This window comes from Pan paniscus, chromosome 2 (genome assembly GCF_029289425.2).
Source record: "Pan paniscus chromosome 2, NHGRI_mPanPan1-v2.0_pri, whole genome shotgun sequence".
NCBI classification, from domain to species: domain Eukaryota; kingdom Metazoa; phylum Chordata; class Mammalia; order Primates; family Hominidae; genus Pan; species Pan paniscus.
This window is the reverse complement of record NC_085926.1, coordinates 147,351,937-147,373,517: the sequence shown is the minus strand read 5'-3', so window position 1 is coordinate 147,373,517 and position 21,581 is coordinate 147,351,937. Positions and strand designations below refer to the sequence as shown.

General features: G+C 42.9%; 1 protein-coding gene and 2 pseudogenes across 1 annotated transcript in view; 2 read left to right on the top strand and 1 right to left on the bottom strand.

Moving 5' to 3' along the window:
• The window catches only part of TM4SF4 (transmembrane 4 L six family member 4), a 28,590-nt gene extending 20,365 nt beyond the window's left edge, over positions 1-8,225 (bottom strand). The window contains exons 1-2 of the mRNA XM_003826480.6: positions 7,871-8,225; positions 7,009-7,098 (exon numbers count right to left, since the gene is read on the bottom strand). Coding sequence (XP_003826528.1) covers positions 7,009-7,098; positions 7,871-8,044 — 264 coding nt within the window. The 5' untranslated portion in view covers positions 8,045-8,225. The remainder of the gene's footprint in view (positions 1-7,008; positions 7,099-7,870) is intronic.
• Positions 8,226-11,173: 2,948 nt separating this feature from the next.
• Positions 11,174-20,745, top strand: LOC100976401 (WD repeat-containing protein 70-like; annotated as a pseudogene).
• On the top strand, positions 18,719-19,155 carry LOC106634611 (peptidyl-prolyl cis-trans isomerase FKBP1A-like; annotated as a pseudogene).
• Positions 20,746-21,581: the final 836 nt, after the last annotated feature.

Sequence of the window (21,581 nt, the reverse complement as noted above, 5' to 3'; positions counted from 1 at the left end):
GATCAGCCAAAAAGCCAGCATAGAATAACTTCAATTTATCATGGGTTTCATGACACAAAATATTCAAAGAAAGAAAGGCCGGGCTTGGTGGCTCATGCCTGTAATCCCAGCACTTTGGGAGGCCAAAGCTGGCAGATCGCTTGAGCCCAGGAGTTCGAGAACAGCCTGGCCAAAATGGTGAAATTCCATCTCTACAAGAAATACAAAAATTAGTGAGGGGTGGCGGTGTGTGCTTGTAGTCCTAGCTACTGGGGAGGCTGAGGTGGGAGGATTGCTTGAGCCCAGGAGGCAGAGGTTGCAGTGAGCTGAGATTGCACCACTGCACTTCAGCCTGGGCAACAGAGCCAGACCCCGTCTAGAAAAAAAGAAAAGAAAGATTCTTGAGACCAAGTTGAGTACATTAGAGGGTAGACACTTCAAAATTGGTATTATTTACAGTAAATATGCAAAAGTCCTGGGATATCTCTGGAAGGAGACAGTAATTGAGAATAGTGGGGACCTCTGAGGAGGGAAGTTGGCAGACTTTGGAATCAGATAAGGGAGTCTTCCTTTGCAGTTTTTGTGCTATGGGCATGCTCTACCTGGTCTAAGTGAATAAATGGTGAAGAAGGACACTACTGTGTTGTGGTCAAAGGTATGGATTACAGGCAGATGGATCTGGATCTGAGTTCTGGTTCCTCCCTCATGATCTTGGGAAGTTAATCTTTTTTATTCCAGTTCTTCTTCTGTAAAATAAGGCTCATTAATAAGTACCTGCCTTACAGATAATATGTAAGATAGCCTAATTAGTAAAGGTACACACCTCTCGAAAATCAGATCATCCCCAGGTGGGATAGGCTACTAGTAATCCCCAGTGCCTCACTGATAGGACACCTAGAATTATTTTTCCTGTTCCCAAGGTTTGGATAATTTCCCATGACATTAACAAGCACTTGATCAATGTCATTATTATATTATAGTATTTTTGTTATCATATCCTCACACACACTTACTTTCCACAAATACAGAGAGCATAACTCTGGAGAGAAAAAATTCAACGGGCTAATTCCCTCGCAGCTGCTCAGTGCACATATTCTGCTCACATTGTTAAAGAAATGTATATAGCATACACTGCAAATGTTTCCCTTGAAAGAGTAGATAAGAAGGCCTGCAATCATATGTCCTCTAACTCACCAATTGCCAGCTTGAAGATCTCCCTTTCTGTTGGGCTCTGGAGACAGACAGGTACCATCAGATCCCAGCTGTCTCCATACATGGTGTGTCCTGGGGTCATGTAGGTGCTTATGTTGGCCAAAGCATGTCCTTAGGGCATGGACATTCCTCCTTAGTAAGGAGGAATAGAGATTACCTGAAGTGTTTTTTCTTCTTAAAAATTAATATCCTCTATTTTTTGCCTGGGCTAGGCTTGGGAAGGGAGTGGGGGAAGTGGCAGTCAGAAACTTAACTTGCAGGAGCCCCAGTTTCCTCATTTATAAAATGAGGAGTTTAATGCTGAATTCACAGGGTTATTGTGAGGATTGAGTGTGATAAATATGGAAGCCCATTTTCTCTCCTAGGTGTTCACTTACTTCATCCATCCAGCAAGTACTTATTGAGGATCTATGTGTCCTCCATACCCTAGGCACTTAGTTGGTACTTCCCTCCTCTTCCCTTACACCAAATGCTTGCAAAATCTTCCCCTAGAACTTACAACATCCTTATGAGAGACAGTAACTGCCAGGATCCATTTTGTAGCAGAGGATTTTGAAGCATAGAAAATATTTACTGAAGATGCCGGCGTGGTGGCTCACGACTGTAATCCCAGCACTTTGGGAGGCTAAGGCAGGCAGATCAAGAGGTCAGAAGTTTGAGACCAGCCTGGCCAACATAGTGAAATGCCGTCTCTACTAAAAATACAAAAAATTAGCTGGGCGTGGTGGCCGGCGCCTGTAATCCCAGCCAACCGAGAGGCTGAGACAGGAGAATCGCGTGAATCCAGGAGGCGGAGGTTGCAGCGAGCCGAGATCGCGCCAACCTCTTGCACACCAGCCCGGGCGACAGTGCAAGACTCTGTCTCAAAATATAAATAAATCACAATAAAATAAAATATGTAGAAGTAGAATAAAAATAGGAGCTTAGGGAGAAAACATCTGGAAAAAAGAAGAAATAAAATTCCATACTTTATTTTTTTTTCTTTCAATATATTCCATTTCTCTAAAGGAAATGTCTTTCTTAAATATTCCTCAAGTTGGCTGTCATTCCAAGGAATGAGGAGGTAGATTAGGGATGCTTTTGGCCTGCAGGACCTCTGCAAGAGGGAGTCCCCAGAAACGCTCACTCAGGAGGTGTCTCTAGGGGGCACTGATGAGCCAGGCACGGGAAGAAGTGCTGACCACAGCACACAGACTGCATTAGGACATGACCAAGACCTTTCTTCAAAACAGGGAGGTTGATCATCGGGCCCTGCCTATGGGTGGGGCGGGCCTTGATATATCTAATATGCTTTAAGGATGGTGAAATACATGCCTACCCAACACATATCCTCATCAATCTACCTTTGGTCTCATTATTAAAGACACTCCTTTGAGTCAAATCCAAGATTTACAAAAGGCTCTTAATAAAACACGTACTTAACATAAACGAGTTGACAAAATTAATTTGCTCCCCCACTGCGCCCCGAGAGATCCATCTGTTAGAAGGATTAGAGGGCAAGAGATGCTGACCAGCCACCGACATGCTGCCAAGAAGCCACTGGGAATCTCGGGTTTGGGAGGAAGAAGCTGTGACCTGAAAACAAACCCAGGCCGGGGTTCTCACTATTTTTGCTCCAGGGCTCACTTTTCCCGGCTCTCCTTTAGCCTAATTTATTTGAAAGAGCGCAGGCCTTTGGAGCTGAGCTTCAGTCTTGCTCTGCCTCAGAGGAGAGCCATTTTCTCAGCTTTACCAAGAAACTATGAATCAGGTGATCCAAGATTCTTTCCAGCTTATTGTCTTGCTTTATCTCTGCAGCCACCACATCCTGCTTCTCCTATCTCCTACTTGGTTTTGCTACCCGAGGAAAGGGAAGAGAATGGTGCAGTTGGCCTCTGGGGAATGTTCCAGAAAGATATAATGCAGATGAGAGAAGAGAGAGAGGAGCCAGGAAAATAAATGACAGAAAGCAGACTGTAGAGAGGACAGAGGATTCAGCCCAGCAGCTGGTGGCCCAGTCTGTGTCTGCCTCACAGGCCTTTCCACCTGCAGGGCTTCCTTTGCAGTGCTCCCTATGCAATGCTCCCTATTGCAGTGCTCCACAGAAGCCCCGTGTCCCCGAAAGAGCTGGAGCCTGGAGGGGAATGCGTGAGCCTTTGGAAAATAATTCAGAACTTCAGCAGTTTAGTCCTCCCCAAATTAGTCTGCAGTTTTTGCTTCTTGTCTGACAATGCAAATACCTCATTTTGGAAAAATGATTAGCCAGGTGAGGTGGTGAGCACCTGTAGCACCAGCTACTCAGGAGGCTGAGTGGGGAGGATTGCTTGAGTTCAGGAGTTCCAGAAGTTTGGGACCAACCTGGGCAACATAGTGAGACCCCCCAGCCACCTCAAAAAAAAAAAAAAAAAAAAAAGAAATGATTATTGTTTGATGCTCCAAAGCCTTAGAACATAACATTAAGCAAACAAGAGTCTGAAGCAGGGGGCATGAGCTCAATGGTCTTAGGGGCAGGGAAGGGACCCTAACTGAGTAGAGCAGCCAGGGTGGGCCCTGTGGAGCTCAGCCAGGCCCAGTGAAGGGTGCTGTTGTGCCAAAATGCAGGCTAGGGGTGCCAGATTAATTTTTTATTTCTTGGGGAAAAAATGTTCTCTCTCTGAATTTTTAAAAATTGGGAGCTGATTTAAAAACAAAACAGTTGGCCAGGCACAGTGGCTCACGCCTGTAATCCCAACACTTTGGGAGGTTAAGGCAGGCAGATCACCTGAGGTCAGGAGTTCGAGACCAGCCTGGCCAACATGATGAAACCCCATCTCTAACAAAAATACAAAAAAAATTAGCCGAGCATGGTGGCAAGCACTTGTAATCCCAGCTACTCGGGAGGCTAAGGCAGGAGAATTGCTTGTACCCAAGAGGTGGAGGTTGCAGTGAGCTGAGATTGCATCATCTCACTCCAGCCTGGGGGACAAGAGCGAGACTTTGTCTCAAAAAAACAAAATAGAACAAAACAAAAAAATCAAAGACAAGAAATCCTTCTGCTGGCTACCCAGCATGTGGTCGACCCTGGCCCAGGGCAGCCGTGCTAGGTGCCTTGGTTTACAATCTGGCACAGCTGGTCCTTTGATGGACACTGCCTTATCATTTGGATGGTCAGTTGGTCATTTGGAGGAGTTATCCTCAATTCATGCCAAGGGCAGGTTCCACATGGAGGCTTAGACAGCCCCCACAGACAACCTATATTGGGAAGCCCAAATATTTCAGATCCTATTGACTCAAAATTTTTTTTAATGAAATGTGCTTATAAAAACATTTTTTTTTCGGCCAGGTGTAGTGGCTCATGCCTGTAATGCCAGCACTTTGGGATGACAAGGTGGGTGGATCACCTGAGGTTGGGAGTTCCAGACCAGCCTGGCTAACATGGAGAAACAGCATCTCTACTAAAAATACAAAATTAGCCAGGCATGGTGGCACATGGCTGTAATCCCAGCTACTCGGGAGGCTGAGGCAGGAGAATCGCTTGAACCCAGGAGGCAGAGGTTGCAGTGAGCCGAGATCGCACCATTGCACTCCAGCCTGGGCAACTAGAGCTAAACTCCATCTCAAACAAACAACAACAACAAAAAGACAAACTTTTTTTGCCTTCATCTTGGACTTCATTTACATCTGATTTTAAAAACCAAGTTTTGTGTAATACTTAGAATGCTATCTCACTTCTCACTGTGGTTATATGGAAACCTAAAAACAAAAATCAAGCAAACAAAAGATCCCTTATTTTATATTAGCCAGTCTTTAGCCTTTTACTCAGCACCAGGTGTGAAATTTTAGATTTCTAAAATAAATGACTCTTCTTTCTTTTCATCCTATTTTCTTAATTGCTAATTAAAAAAAAATCCTCATCTCCAACTTCTATCCCCCAAAAGTTCACAACATATAATGGGATTATAATTCAGGGGGAAAATAAGTTATAAATACCTTCTTTTCCTTTATAATTACATAAAATATCCTTTGTTATATAAAACATATATTACATGGTTATATTAAATTGTGGGTTTTTTAAAAAGAACTCTTTGTAAATGATGATTTTAAATGTTAACATAACAATTATCAATACTTATTTGGGACTCATGATGTTATATTTTCTTTGACCTTTGAACTGACATGGAAACTGTAATGTATGCACATTGGACTAGCCTCAGCCTTTCACATGTGCTCAATATTTTTCGATTGAATAAATGAACAAATAATGCTAAGAAAGAAATGTTAAAAGGATCTTGTTTCAGAATGGATAGATGCACCTTTCCCTTTAGGAAGTTAAAGTAAATGTGGTTAATTCATTATTGTGGTTCATGAATCTTTTAGGTGGACATGTGAACCATGGGAGATTACAAGAGAAACTGATCTTCCTCATTTTTCAGACCAGTAATTCCAGTTCTACTATGCTTCATTTCTGCCTCATCAATATATCTAACTCTTAATATTTTTTGTCAACTCTCATTGTGTTCATTTATATCACTATATGAATGAAAAATTAGAATCATTGGCAGATAAAAACACAATATAGTTGCATTTTAGTTAAATAATGTTGCATTCATTTCTGGAGCCTAAGACTTGTCCTCTCTTTGTTAGAAAGGGAGATTATAAAGGGTAAAAAATAGTAAAGATGACTGGGCACAGTGCCTCACACCTGTAATCCCAGCACTTTGGGAGGCTAAGGTGGGTGGATTGCTTGAGACCGGGAGTTTGAGGCCAGCCTAGGAAACATGCCCAAACTCTGTCTCTACTAAAAATACAAAAAATCAGCTGCATGGGGTGGCACACTTGTACTCCCAGCTACTTGGAAGGCTGAGGTGGGAGAATCACTTGAGCCCAGAAGTTCAAGCCTGCTGTGAGCCAAGATCTAGCCTGGGCAAACAGAGTGAGACCCTGTCTCAAAAAAAAAAAAAAAAAAAAAAACAGAAAAGAAAAAAGAAAGACTTATGTCTATCAAAATAAGATCTTTTTCTTGATAGATTGATAGATTCAAAAGGATTGAAGGAGAATTGAATGGGAATGCGTTCTATGTTGTTGAAAGATATAGCACATCTGTGTAGCACCAGAGCATGTCCCATACTTGAGAAATTCTGGTCTAGTCCGGCTTCCTGCTTTATACATGAGCAAAGGGAGGCAGAGCAGTACAATGACTTGCTCAATTGTGGAATGGGTCCTGTCCCCACGTCCCAGCATTCTTTCCACTGCACTCTGGAACTTTGATGCCTAACGTCTCTAGTTCACCTACTAAAAGATCGATGGCCGCATGAAACAAGAGAGGAAACAGAAGTCCTGAAGCAGAGCCTGGTGGAAGCCAGAGGCGCTGGGCTTCAGAAATAGAGAACATGGAAGTGGTGTGGGTGAGGAACCTAGAAGCCTACTGGGGAGGGGAGGATACCATCTTTTTTCCTGTCCCAAGTCCCCTTTGCAGATGAGGCAATTCAGGGCCAGAAAAGGGAAATGACTTGTCCAAGTTCTTATGGCCTCTCAGTGGCAGAGGAATGCTGCAGCTTCATCTCTGCCTTCCAGGCTTGCATTCTGTATATGGGACCCCTCTGAATCTCCAGTTCTGACATCCCTGTCGGTTTGTAAAATCTAATACAGTATTCATACCCTATAAGTATGAGGGCTATGGTATTTTGGAAAATTATTATTATTTCACACTGGCAGGAAAAATCACAGTTTTATCCCTTCACCAGCTGCTCCCAGAGTCCTGGCTGGAGCTGATAACTTGTCTCCATCCCCATGCTGCCCAGCACAAAAACACAGAGCACCCTGGAGTAATTCTAGTAGCTGCCCCCCATGGTAACTCACCGCAAATCGCTTCCCGCAGCCCTTGTTGCCGCAGCACCCACAGCAGTCATTGTTCTTCAGGCCCAAGAACACCAGCGCAGGGAAGATCATCTACCGGGAGAAGAGGCACCTCAGAGACAGTCCAGGAGTTGAAGGGAGGGCCCGAGCCTGACTGACTGTATAAGGAGCCCCATCCACAATGAGGGACTTGGAGGCCCAAAGGGAATGGCAAAGTAACAGAGCATGGCTGGAGGGGTAATGGAGTGTTATGGAGTACTTAGATTCCATTTGGGCTGACTAACCAGCTTCAATGAGGCAAGATTTCAAAATCTGAGTTTCCATTTAGATGGTGTGTTAGAAAAAATAATAACAAACTTTTCCTCAATTGTCATGAAAAGTGAGTCTCTCTCCCTTTCACTCTCTCAAACGGAGGTTCCCAATTCTATTGGAAACCAGAGGTAAAGAAATAATTAGGTCCTAAGTGGAAGACGACCACACTGACAACAGCTTCTCATGGTGGTTTTAAGTCAATTTGCTTTTCTAGTGTGTTTGCATCGTGGGTTTGTTGTTGTTATTGTTTTGGGCACTATCTTGTTGGAATCAAGAAATTATGTGACCTTCACTTCGGTTCATGGGACTCAAATGACCCATGAGAACTGTCAGCCCAAGCTTAGAGATTAATTACTTAGTAAATTTAGCTGACGTGTCTTTGTCAGATCCTAACAGAAACGAGAAAAAAATTAAGGCATTGACCTCTCATCATGCAATGCTTGAGCTTCTATTACCAACTAAATATCTCCCTGTTCAATAAGTACCTGATTTAAAAAGGATTGTGGGGAAGGGAAAATCTCCCTTAGGGGGATTTTAAGGCTTCCCTACTCACCAAGACACCGCTTCCTAATATTCCTCCGAAAAACCAGATCTCTTGGGAAAGGTGGTCGTTGTCATCTATCACTTTTCCTCCAGGAAAAAATAACAGGATGTTAGCCAGGAAGCCAAAAAAAGCAAGGGGAATGAGGGTCCCCCCCAGGCATCTGGCACAGCCCCCAGTGCACATTCTGGGGTGGTACGACACAGGTCAGCAATCAAAAGCTCCTCACTGCCTCCTTCACGGGGACTCTTCAAGGATTTTTGGCCAGAGAGTCCTTGTAATTGTCCCCAATTCAATCAGTATTTTGGGGCTGAGAACCAAATTTCTGTGAACTGTGTCCTTGGAGTTGCTTCAGCTTCTCAAAAATAGCAGAACCTCGATGGCAATGGACATTTATACATTCTCCCTGACCTGAAGTGCTTTGTTTTTTGCACCCCCATAAATGAGATTACGTTCAGAGCAATCATTCAATCGTTTTGCCATGGAGACCAATAACCTCTGTTAATAATCCACCAGCACAGACAAGACACTCACATTGTTGCAATCGAAGACAGGGCTGGAACAAACAGCATTTAGAACCACTGCACCTTTAATCTGACAGTGCCCATGCCCAAATAAAGAAATATTTTCTCCAGACTCTTTATAAATCACTAATATAATTGAGTTACATCCTGGTTAAAATCATGTCTCTCAAGTACTTAATGGTGTACAGTGCGTGTCTTTGTCTTTTCCACTGAAAGCCTGGAATTCAGGGTTATCCAAAAGAGCTTCTGTTTTCCTCAATATCAAAATAATTTGATGGTCTAGTTGTGTATCATTGAGCTCACACTTAAAAGAATTTTTTTAAGGCAAAAAGCAACTGTTCATTTTATTGTCTGATTGCTGTATTTCTCTACTTGTTACTCAATTAAGTAATTAAGTTCTATCTTTTCCCTACACGATGTGATGGAATTAGCAAAAACAGTTTTCCTAATCAACTTTCTCAGCTATGTCTTCCATATAGGAATAAAGAAACCATCATCCACTAAGGCTAAGGGGAAAGGAAGATCAGCATTGGTAGAGAGGGAGAGAAAAGGTCCTGATGAGTTGACTGGGGAGAAGACACAGTTGGAAGAGCAGTTAGAGAGTGCGGGAGGCAGTAAAACACACCCCTATTAGAAAGTTTGCCAACTGCCAGGGGCATGATTCATTCATTTGCTTTGTGTCACTTAAGAAGTTCTCTGCCACGCCTGGACCAAGCTCTACATTATGCGATGGCCCTGCCTGGTACTGGTATTACATAACAGCTGAAGGATTAAGAGGTGGAACCGGAAGTCTTACTAGTTCTTCATCGAGAATCTAGAGGTTAAAATAGGTCGAATATTTTAGGGAGTCAAATTTTAGCTAAATAAAAAGCAAGTGACATTATTACCATGGTGAGACCTGTCCTACCGTGGAATAGGCCACCTGCTCACAAGGAAGCCATGGACTGGGCTTTGCCAAGGCTCAGAGGCCCTTGGAAAGGGAAGCTGTGGGAAGGATTCCAGAAAAGTCAGACTGGAAAAATGTTGAGGCTCCTTCTAAAATTTCTAAGAAATGAATACTGGTTGCTTTATAAAGATACTTAGAAATCTCAGGATCAGGATGAGAAAGAAAGCAGAAAAACAGCAAATGTTTATTGAGTCATGCATAATACTCCAAGCACAAATGAGCACCTTAAATGTTCTTCACCCTTCTGTGAAGAAGGTGTCATGCCCCCTTCACAAGTGGGGATGCTTCTGCTCAAAGTGATTTTTGCAAGCTCATCTCAGCATAAGAAGAAGAGCTAAGATTTTATTTTTTATTTATACATACTATTTTACACATTTATGGGGTACGTGTGATATTTTGTTACATGTGTAGAATATGTAGTGATTAAGCCAGGGTATTTGGGGGTATCCATCACTGAATATTTATCATTTCTATGTGCTGGGAACAATTTAAGTCCTCTTTTCTAGCTACTTTGCAATCTATAATACATTATCACTAACCATGGTCACTTTACTGTAGTGTCAAACAACAGAGGTTATCCCTTTGGCTAACTGTATGTTCATACCCATTAGCCTACCTCCCCTCCGGCTCTGTGTTGCCAAAACCCAGGCTATGTTCTCTCTCATAGGTTTTCCTTTTTGAAAATAAACAAACAACAAAACATCATCTTTTAAATATAAACAATAGAATGACACTGTGTGTGAGGTATATGCACACAGTGGGAGACACTTCCTTCTGAACACAACAACAAACTGTGATTTTATTCCTTATTACAAAATAATGTGACTTTTTTTTTTGGTAGAAAAATTAGACATACAGACAAGCAAAAGGAAGAAAAAGAAAACCAGCTGTGTTTCCACCAGAAGCAAACAAGGGCTGTCATCACTGTGCTGACAGCTGTTTTCCAACACTCCAGGCAGGTGCAAATGAACTTTATTTATAACCCACTGGCTTCTGACAGGGAGTCTTGAGCATATGAATTCTAAAGGCAACAGTCCTGGGGGTGAGTGGATTGGGTTAATCAAATGCATATGCCACTTAGAGCTAGGCAGCTTCTCTCTGGGGACTGGGCAGCTTTTTCCTTTCTCCCTGGACTACATCGTTTGCTTCTAGAAGTTACCATCATGGCATTTGACCAACACTAGCCTTGTTGTCCTAGATTTTTCAGATGCACAACTGGAGTTACCCATGTATACTGTCTGAGTGACTAGATGAAAGTAAGAAATATTGTGGACCACACTTCAGTTTTCTTTCAAGCCTGAGGTAATTTATTTCCTGGGTAGAGGAAGAGAAACACTGAAAAACAGTCACTTTCCTGGAATGCCCTGACCACTTCAGACTTCAAGCACTTGGATAGTGACTAACTCATTAATTGTTCCATTATTAATTGTGCCTTCAGACCTCCAGGCAAGAAGTAGAATATCTAATCTGGAGAGAGGGAATCGTGGGGGGATGGGAACTTTGGTGAAATTCACTCTCTGGAAGTGTAGCGGGGAGGTCACCAACAGACTGCTTTGGGGGCAAGGGAAAATTGTGTGAGATTCTGAGAATCATTTTTGTGATACTCCTACTTGATAGTTTATTGCTTATTCTGTTCCTCTGGGTGGTTAGCAGTGAAGCCTTTAAACCAAAAAGGCTAACTCCCTTGTTTTCAGAAACAGCAAGAAGGAAGTAGCTGAGGACACTAAGCCCCCTTCTGTCACTAGCCTTCTATGGAGACTTCAGAAGTGAGAGCAAATAGTAGCCCTGGAAGGGATAGAAAGACAGGAGGGATCCTTGGGGGAAGAAAAGGAGAAGAATGTGAATATGGGCACTATTTCCATGGACCTCACCGGATGTGAGGTTTGACCATACGGGACTAAGCAGCAGGAAGTCTAGGGGTTCCTTCCAGTGATGCAGGAAGTCAATTCCTCAGCTAACAAGCACAGGAGCAGAAGACATTCACCCTGAAATGGGTGAAGAGCTGTCAATTCAGTGCAATCAATAAGTGTATTGTTACACGCATGGTATGTCCACCAATGTGCCAAATACTGTCCTTGTGAATAAAATAAACCTAAGACTTGCTTTCTGCCCTCAATGATATTACAACCTTCTACTTGTGACAAGAGACAAGAGAACCCATACACAGAGGTTAAATGAGTAACTGCCCCTTAGCAGAAGGACAAGACATGGCTTCTTCTGCTTGTCTTAAAGCAGAGCATTCTTATCTATTCATACAGAATATCAGGAAGAAGACAGGGGTCTCCACACATTTGCATTCAAATAAAATTCAGGTCCTCATCTTTGCTTACCTGGATGATGAAAATAGATTGTTAAAAGTGATTTTCCAAAGGAGGAAAAAATAATAGAAAATACTAGTGGGCATTGCATGTAATAAGAGCCATTTTATGAATTTTTTTGTTATGTGTGCATAGATGTTAGGTAATAATGCAACATGTTTTGCTTACTATAGGTCTTCAGTCAAAAAATAAAGATCAAATCAGGTAGTGAGAGTTAGTGATCTTTATAAAGTGAGAACTAGTGATCTCTATAAATGCTAAACTGATATTACATTTTTGCTGAAAGCCCTCAGGAGGCTTCCATGGCCCTCAGATCTTAAACTTAGTCCTCCCTGATTTGTCTTCCAGCCAGATCAGCCCTCCTGTCTTCCTGCTTCCTGCTCTGCCCCCTTCTCCTGCTTTCTTGCTACACCCCTCCAGGACTCAGCTCAGTGGTCACTTTTTCTAAGAAGTCTTGTTTTATAAGAAAACCGTTTTGCTGTCAAGATATGTTTGGGAAATCTGAATAACACAGAGCAAAATAGGGCTCTGAATGGCAGAACTTTTTAGGGCCTTTAATTTGCAAGTGCATGTGTAATTATTGGAGAGCTGAGAAATACAGTACCCAGTGTTTTCCAAGCTTCAATGCCTGCAGAACCCATCTTTTGTATCCTGTAGCTGGCAGGACCAGGATTTTCCAGAACATCCTTTGGAAAACTTGGAGCTTACTCATTTCCCAAGTGCTTGTGATGGAATCTGTGTTGGCAGAGAGAAAGTGAGGGGTGATTTGAGACAAGGAAGTATAACAAGAGCAAAGATGGAAGGCGGGATGAAGCATGATTTGGGGAGATTGTGAGGTGCCAAGGTGGTGAGCTGGGAGCAGGGTTGAGAGCCAGCTTGGCCTCCACGAACAAAGAAATGTGAAATATTTTGCCTAAGGGAAGACAATTACTATTCTCTAAGAGCTCTGACGCTTCATGACCGACTCCTCCATGCCTGGGCCACTTCAACATGAGTGTTCCCTAAAGCACCGGGGTCCTGGGAGAGGCTGAACTACTAAAGGGCCACATGGTCTGGAGAACTAGAAGAAACAGACCTCCCTCTCAGATGTCTCTATCTCACTATCTAGAGTTGTCATCGAGCTCTATAGAAGCAAGCAATTACATGACATTATTGTCCCTATTTTAGAGATGAGGAAACAAAAACAAGTGGTAAACACTGTCCTGGTTATCTTTTTTTTTTTTTTGGAACCGGGTATCACTCTGTCACCCAGACTGGAGTGCAGTGGCACAATCGCAGCTCACCAAAGCCTTGACTGCCTGAGCTCAAGCGATCCTCCTGCCTTATCCTCCTGAGGGACCACAGGCACATGCCACCATGCCAGGCTAATTTTTTTTTTTTGAGACAGAGTCTCACTCTGTTGCCCAGGCTGGAGTGCAGTGGCACTATCTCAGCTCACTGCAGCCTCTGCTTCCCAGGTTCAAGCAATTCTCCTGCCTCAGCCTCCCGAGTAGCTGAGAACACAGGCATGCGCCACCACGCCCAGCTAATTTTTGTATTTCTAGTAGAGACGGGGTTTCACCATTTTGGCCAGGCTGGTCTCAAACTCCTAGGCTCAAGCAATCCTCCTGCCTCTGCCTCTCAAATTGTTGGGATACAGGTGTAAGCCACCACATCAGGCCACTGGTTATCTTTTGATGTATAATAAACCAACTCAAAACTGTGTATTTAAAACAATAATCATTTTACTTTATCTCAGGATTTTGTGGGTCAGGAAGATGGGTAGAGACAAACTGGGTGATTCTTCTGCTCCAAGTAGTATTGATTGCGGTTATTTGCTGTTGTTCAGTTGTGGCCACATTGGTGTGCAGAATCCAAGGTGGTTTCACTTATATGTCAAGGTGCCTTGATGGGAACAACTATAACACTGGGCTCATATAAAGCTGGGCCCCTCTTTTTCTTCCTTTAGTCTCAGGGCTCTCCATGTGGTTTCTGCAACACTGTAGTTAGACTTTTACATGGTAACATAAGGCTCTGAGATATAAGTAGAAGCTGCCATTGTCTTAAGGCCTGGGCCAGAAAATGGGACAGGGTCACTTTGGCCATATTTTATTGGTCAGTGTAGTCAGAATGATCTCAAATTCAAGGGGAGGGAACATAGACCTCACCTCTTTATGAAAGAAATGTCAGAGAATTTCTGGCCAGCTTTAATTCACCACAGAGATAAAGGTAGATTTAAACCAAAGGAGTCTGATTATAGAGACTATCCTCTTAATCACCACAATATCCTGCTTCAGAAACCAAAGACTGGTACCTATTGTTTGCTCAACACAGAGAGGACAGCCTGCATGCATTTAGGTTTAAATCAAGGGCCTTTCTCAGCTACAGGGTAAATTATCTGGATAATTCCCACAATTGTGTATGGGTAGACACAGCCTGAGTTAGGATTTGCACTTGAGGAGCTAGCAGGCACCATCTACACCTTAAAAGTATCTCCAGTTGTTTTCAAAATTAGAATGAGCAAATGCAAATCTCTTCCTGCCTCATGACTCAAAGGGGTGTTATATAGTCCCCTCTAATGCAGGTCTCAGTACAAAAGGGCACAGCTGTGACCTCTCAGAGAGGCATGAGCTCTGGCTGGTAAATCTGTCCCAGATGACCTGCCCAAATATTGATTTGTTTTAGCATTCTTTGATATCATCATGGTTATAGGTGAAAAGTTAACTTTCAACAGGAACTCACCCCCCACCCACTCTCCGTAAGGTAAAACATCACTAACTGTGGTTCCTCATCTTCTTTCTAAAATTAAACACAGGTTCAAAAATAAACCAAGTTTAAAAATTCATGTTATGGCTTTAAAATGCAGAGAAATTTTAACACTGCATGTATTTTTAATTTCTATAAATCTGACTTTATATAATTATGTATTATTCTTTTTGTCTGTGCCTTTGCACAAGTGTTTCCCCATTAGTTTTTAAAAATTATTTTTCCAAATAATTTTTGCTTGTAAAAATTTACAAACATATTGGGAAATGATAACAACATCAAGACAGCAAGCACAATTTGGAAAAAAAAAACATCAAAAACAACTGTCTTAAAATTTCATGTCAGTGAACTTTCGTGGGGGTCAATTTTAGCTTTTGTATATTTATTCTTTTAGCATATTTTTTGAGCACTGATGTGTCAAGTACTGGAGACATGTTAAATGGACAGAGCTTATAAGAAAAGGAAGATAGATATTAATAATGCTAATAATAGAAAACAGAGCAATTGTATGAAGTTGGTTCTATTTTAATCTGAATTTTACTCATAAGGAAACTGTATCCCAGAGAGATTAAGTAACTTTCCCAAGATCTCATCACTAGTAGCAGGAGACAGGATTTGATCTCAAGCAATCTAGTTCAAAAAAAAAAGTCTGTGCTCTTAACCTCTATGCATGTTGCCTTTCATTAATCAAACCATCTCAAAAACATATAATAACAAACTATGATTTGTTCCATGGACTAGAGAAAGCTATGAAAGCATATAGGGTAACGGGGGATTCCAGTGAGGATAGGGAAGGCTCCTCTGAATAGGCTCCTTTGAAACTATTCATTGCCAAGAATAGAATTTTGATAAAATTTCATTATGTAGTAATATTTATTGTAAGCTTGTTACATGCTAGGTATAACTTTAATGCTTTTCAGTATTAACTCACAATGTCCCTCTGAGATGGGTAATAGTAACCCAGTAACCTCCCTCTTTGCTATATGGAAGGAAGTTGAGGCTCAGGGGGTAAGGAGTTTGCTCAAAACCACACAGCTAGAAAGCAAGTCAGCACTTGAACCCAAGCCCACACTCTTTAGACTGAGTGCGTATCCTATGAAAGAAAAGAGCAATGCCACCGAGTTGGAAGGGTCATGTTGTCCCACTGCTCAAAGATGCTCTCACTGACTCTAACTATGGATTTCTAGTTGCCAAAGGACTCAGCAAAGAGAGCAAAAATTATGGATAAGACCAAATTCTAAGGCGGTAAAAACATTAAAACTAAGTTTTAAAAGGAAGTAACTCAGTGTAGTAATTGGTATGATGTGTGCCTGCTCTAAGTGCACCTGAGCTACCCTGCCACTGACAGTGGTGGAGAGTCCAGAAGCAAGGTCGAATGATAAACTCCCTTGCTTAAAATTGAATAATCAGCTCCAATTCACAGAATGTCAAAGTTAGATAAACCTTTTCCCTTTTATAGGTTTTCAAGACTGAACTGCAATTGCAAAAATAATTCCTCCTTGCAATAACTACTGTGATTAAACCTAAAGGGTAGAGAAATGCATCCGGGTCTTTGGTGGTCTTCACAGTATGAGGCACAATGTAGAGGCCCAATTTATTTTTAAATTGACATTAGCTTTTCTGTGATTACCCATATGTATATCAAAGCTTCTAGCAAAGTTACAGACCAAGGCTTCTCAAATTTTAATGTGCATGTAAATCATCTGCAATCTTGTTAAAATACAGATTCTGATTTAGAAAGTCTGGGACAGGGCCTTAGATTTTGAATTTCTAACAAGCTTCAGGTGATTCTGGCAGTCGGAGGGCCATACATTGAGGCTGGACACATTTATTACTCTGCTTACTTTGGGGGCAAATGGATGCCCTTCCTTAGACTTCCCACTGGAGCAGCTCATTGTGGGGTGTTTCAAGCAGTTGCTACTTGCTCTGACAAACTTTTGTTCTTGGGACAGTCACTTGCCAGCTTAGGGATTTCAGAAGGCTCTAGGGTCGGAAGAGACCCCACATCACTCTAGCTTGCTGTTTTCTGCATGCTTTATGGTGGTGGTTGTCAAAGTATGAACTGGTTAAAAGCTTGGGCTGCCTTTCTTTAGATGGGCCTGCTTCTCAACAGTCATCTTCCCCTCTTACTCATTCCCTACTGCATTCAGCAACTGTTATTCCAACCCTTTTCCACATTCCTCAAACCCTCCCTCCTCCCTCGCCCCAACTCCTTTGAGAGTTATAACTTCTCCTCCCACTTGCAGAAATGAAGGCCCAAGTTCCTTCATCTATCTTCCTTTCAGCCTTATAATATTTTTATATGAACACTTTCCTCTTTCATCCACATTTTATTCTTATCTTCATCCATTTTTATTATCTTTCCCCTGACAGCAGATTAATTCCCTCACTGGTGCTTTTGTTTCCATCTCTAAACCTTCCCTGAGACTGTACCACCAATTATCATTATTCTGTCTTAAAGATTTAGTATCCTCTCTTACCTATCTCTTCATTCTCTTCACACATTCTCAGTTCTCACTTTGCCTTTCCTAAATTTTTATTAAAGAAGTTAAAAAATACCCACTAGGTATAGAGAATTGTATAATGAACTCCCATTTACCCATCAAACAACCAGAAATAATCAAATTTTTCCATTTTTGAATTCTGTCTTGGAAACATCTTCCATTGACCCTGCTCCTTTCTCCTCTTGACCAAGCCTGTCTCTCCAGTTCCCAGCCCCCTCTGATTTGTTAACCTCTTGCCATCTGGTTCCTGTCCCAGTCTCAAGTTCATCAGTGCCATTACCCGTTACTGAACCCCGTGGCCATGTCTCAGGCTTCATTCTCCTTTGACCTCCTTGCAGCGTTCCACTATTTCTGAGTCTCTTCCCACTGAGCAGCTGGAAGCACACTGGCTATCTGCGGAAGGACTTTGGAAGCCAGCACTCTGAAGCTTGTTCCCTCTCCTCCTCCCTTCTTCCCGGGACTTTCAGGGCTGTATCTGTTTTTCAAACTTATCATCATGTCAGAACGTCTAATCTTACCTCTGGGCCAGAAATGGAGATGAGACACTCCTTAAAAACGGTGACAATATCTTATAGAAAGGTAAAGTCCTTAACTGTACCTAGCACGGTGCCTCCACTTAATCAAGGCACCATAAAATATGCGCTGATAATAGTGATGATGATAATGACTGCCACCGACATACAACTGTTAAACCAGACTATGGAAAATACAAGACAGGGGAGTGAGCTGGAAGTCACCCTGCCTGCCCACTTCCACACTGCACGGGCGGACCCTCAAGCACTGGAAGAGAAGTTCCGGGGCTGGGCTGGCCTGGCAGTAGGCAGCGGAATGGAGACACGGACCCAGGACGGGGCCTGACTCCGGCCCCACGCTGTCCTCTTCCTGGGATAACGCAGGGCGGGGCCCTGACCCACGGCCTCCTTCTCACTCGGGCAGTCTCAGAGCCCGCAACTTCGAAAGTAAGGAGCTGCTGGCGCCACGTGCTCCAGGCCAGGATCTGGTGAGTTTGAAGAGAGGCCCTAACAACCAACATGAAAACCCCTGCTTCCTTTTCCTGAAGTGTAACCCTGACGGAGGTGAAGAAATAGCTTCTATTGGCATTTTAAGTTCAGCAAGAAATACGGAAGTGTACCCAGGAGAGGAGTACTGTGGAACCAGCAGGGGCAAGAATGTTTATACTGTCCTGGATTACAGGACTGTGAGGACATGGGAAATTGAAAATCCAAAGAAACAAAAAAGTGTGTTTAAACCACGGACGATGCAGAACAAAAAAATGTCATTCCCACAACGTGCACATATAGTAGAGATGGAAATCTCATAGCAGCCGCCTGCCAGAATGGAAGCATGCAGATCTGGGACCGATATCTGACGGTTCATCCTAAGTTCAACTATAAACAGCCTCATTACTTGGGCACAGACACTTCTTGGCGTGAATTTTTCCTATGACGGTAATGTCCTTGCCTCTAGTGGAGGTGATGATTCGTTAAAATTATGGGACATCCGACAATTTAATAAGCACTTTTTTCAGCCTCGGGTCTTCCCACCATGTTCCCAATGATTGACTGCTGTTTCAGTCCAGATGATAAGCTCATAGTCACTGGTACGTCTGTTCAAAGGGGATGTGGCAGCGGCAAACTTGTTTGCCTTGAGCGTAGGACTTTCCAAAGGGTGTATGAAACAGACATCACAGACGCTGCCTGCGGCATCCAAGGCTGAACCAGATCATGGTTGGAACTGGAAATGATTGTCTAAAGTCTATTACAACCCCAACAAGAGTCAGAGGGGAGCAAAATTATATGTGGTTAAAACCCGGCGAAAGGGGACTAGGCAGAGCCATGGAACCCCTGCCAGGTCGCTGTGAGTCCACGCCGCCCCTCGCGCTGCCTGCCCACCCAGCGTCCGCAGCCGCCATGGGAGTGCAGGTGGAAACCATCTCCCCAGGAGACGCGCACACCCTCCTGAAGCGCGGCCAGAACTGCGTGATGCACTACACAGGGATGCTTGAAGATGGAAAGAAATTTGATTCCTCCCGGGACAGAAAAAGCCCTTTAAGCTTATGCTAGGCAAGCAGGAGGTGATCCCAGGCTGGGAAGAAAGGGTTGTCCAGATGAGTGCGGTGACCCGCCAATTTGGTGACAGCCAAACTGACTATATCTCCAGATTATGCCTACGGTGCCACTGGGCACCCAGGCATCATCCCACCACACGCCACTCTCGTCTTCGATGTGGAGCTTCTAAAACTAGAATGACAGGAATGGCCTCCTCCTGTCATTCCAGTTTTAGAATGATCCAAGATCCAGATCCCTGTTCTTGGATCTGCCAAGGAGGGATCTGGTGCCTCCAGACACGTGCACATGAATCCATATGGAGCTTTTCCTGATGTTCCACTCCACTCTGTATAGACATCTACCCTTACTGAATGTGTTCTGTCACTCAGCTTTGCTTCCAACACCTCCATCTCCTCTTCCCCTTTCTCCTCGTACATGTGTTTACCTAAACTGTACGCCATAAACCTCAAGTTATTCATTTTATTTTGTTTTCATTTTGGGGTGAAGATTCAGTTTCAGTCTTTTGGATCTAGGTTTCCAATAAGTATATGGTCAAGTATTAACAGCACAAGTGATAGGTTAACTTTAGAATAGGAATTGGTGTGGGGCGGGGGTGGGGGTTGCAATAATATTTTATTTTAATTTTTTTGGATGAAATTTTAATCTATTATATATTAAACATTCTTGCTGCTGCGCTGCAAAGCCATAGCAGATTTGAGGCACTGTTGAGGGCTCAATTATTCTCCAAGTTGAGAGATGTCCTTAGGTTAAATTAAAAGCCCTACCTCAAACTGAGGTGGGGATGGGGAGAGCCTTTGCTTCCACTAGTCTCACCCCACTGTCCCCTTAAACCCTCTGCCTTTGAAAGCAGATCATGTTCACTGCCATGCTGGACACTACAGGTCTGTCCCTAGGCCAGTGGGGACCTCTGAAGTCTTCTTTGTGGCCTGGCTTATTTATTTATTTATTTTTCCATCCTGTGGTTTTTCTAGTGGACTTTCAGCAATTTTGTAATCTCATAACTTTCCAAGCTCCACCACTTCCTAAATTTTAAAAAATTTAATTGACAGTTTAAATTGTAGGTGCTGTTTGTGACTTAACACCCAATGAAAGCCCAGGCATCATGACAAATCCTTGAATGTTCTCTTAAGAAAATAATGCTGGTCATCGCAGCTTCAGCATCTCCTGTTTTTTCATGCTTGGCTCCCACTGCTGATTTCAGTTTCCTAGCTTTTCCTCCCTCAGGCCCTTCTCACCCCCTTTGCTGTCCTGTGTAGTGATTTGGTGAGAGAAATCATTGCTGCCTCACCCCCCCCGGCACCATATATGGGTTTCAAGTTTTGTTATTGCAATAAAAGTGCTTTATGCTGGCTTTTCTAACAAACAAATAACCAGTGGAAGGCAAAACAAGCTGAGACACTAACCCAGGACTACATCATCGCCCCTCATGTCTTGCCTATGTTCTGTGAGCCCCACGAATGGAGTACAAGGAAACAGCTAGAGAAGGACAGACTGGATCCCCTGAAGTTGCATAAACCTGAACCTCCTGTAGCAGACCCAGGTTGTGGTGGGACCCACAAGGGCACTCTTTCTTTCTATATTGTGAAGAACATTGCTTTGGACAAGACTGACGACAGTAATCCTTGGGAAGCCATTTTGCATCATGCCAAAGCGCAGAAGACAACCCATATTGGGTTTCTCCAACACATTCCAAGACTCAGCCCAGAATCATGTTTGGCCAAGTTGAATCTGATCATGAGGAAGCAAAGAATGAGCCAGAATGGAAAAAATGTAAAATTTGAAGAATCTCTTTTGAAAACTGTTTGTATGAGTAGGAGGGAAATGTGACAGGTTTTGGGTTTTCTTTTTAATACTCATGAAATTAAAAATTCATTTTTATAAAAAAAAGAAAAAATACAAGACAGGATCATTTATCTACTTCTTGAACCTTTAGTTTTGGTCCCTTTTGGATTAACCATCTATCTAATTACCTAAGCTGCTGAGGCTAAAATGTATATGCTCTTGTGATTCTTATGTATTAATAATTTTGAATGCATTTTAAAATTCAACTTAACACTTAAAATATCATCACTTGTTGATAATTGAATTGAGAGCTACTCAAGTTCACAAATGCAACTGGCAAGGTGGGGTGAGTTGGGGGAGGAAGGGCTTGAAGAGAGGACTAAGAAGGAGAGAAGTGATTCTATTTGGTTCAAGCATAATATTTCTCTCCACCACCATCACAAAAACATAAACACCTGAAAAATACCATCATACAGAACACTTTCTTACAGTCTGGACAGTTATGTTTCAGACAGGGATGTGACGCACAAGAAGCTTCAGCCATGTTCCTCTGCTATGTGCATGTGCTGGCTGGGAGGCCCCAAATCAGTACAATCTCATCCACCACCATCCGTGGGGTCTCCCTCTGCCCAGACCCAAGATACCTCTAGTATTCATTCACTGTAAAGTCAATGGTGCCTTCAAGTACTGCCTGCCAGCCCCATGGTTTATTCACCAGCTCTAGTGCAGGCAAAGAAGAGAAACAAAAAGATCTCCAAAACTCCCTGGCTGAAGGGATTTGCTTCCTGCTTTGTTCTTGTGAAGATGCCTGGGCGTCATCCCACATAAAGCTACC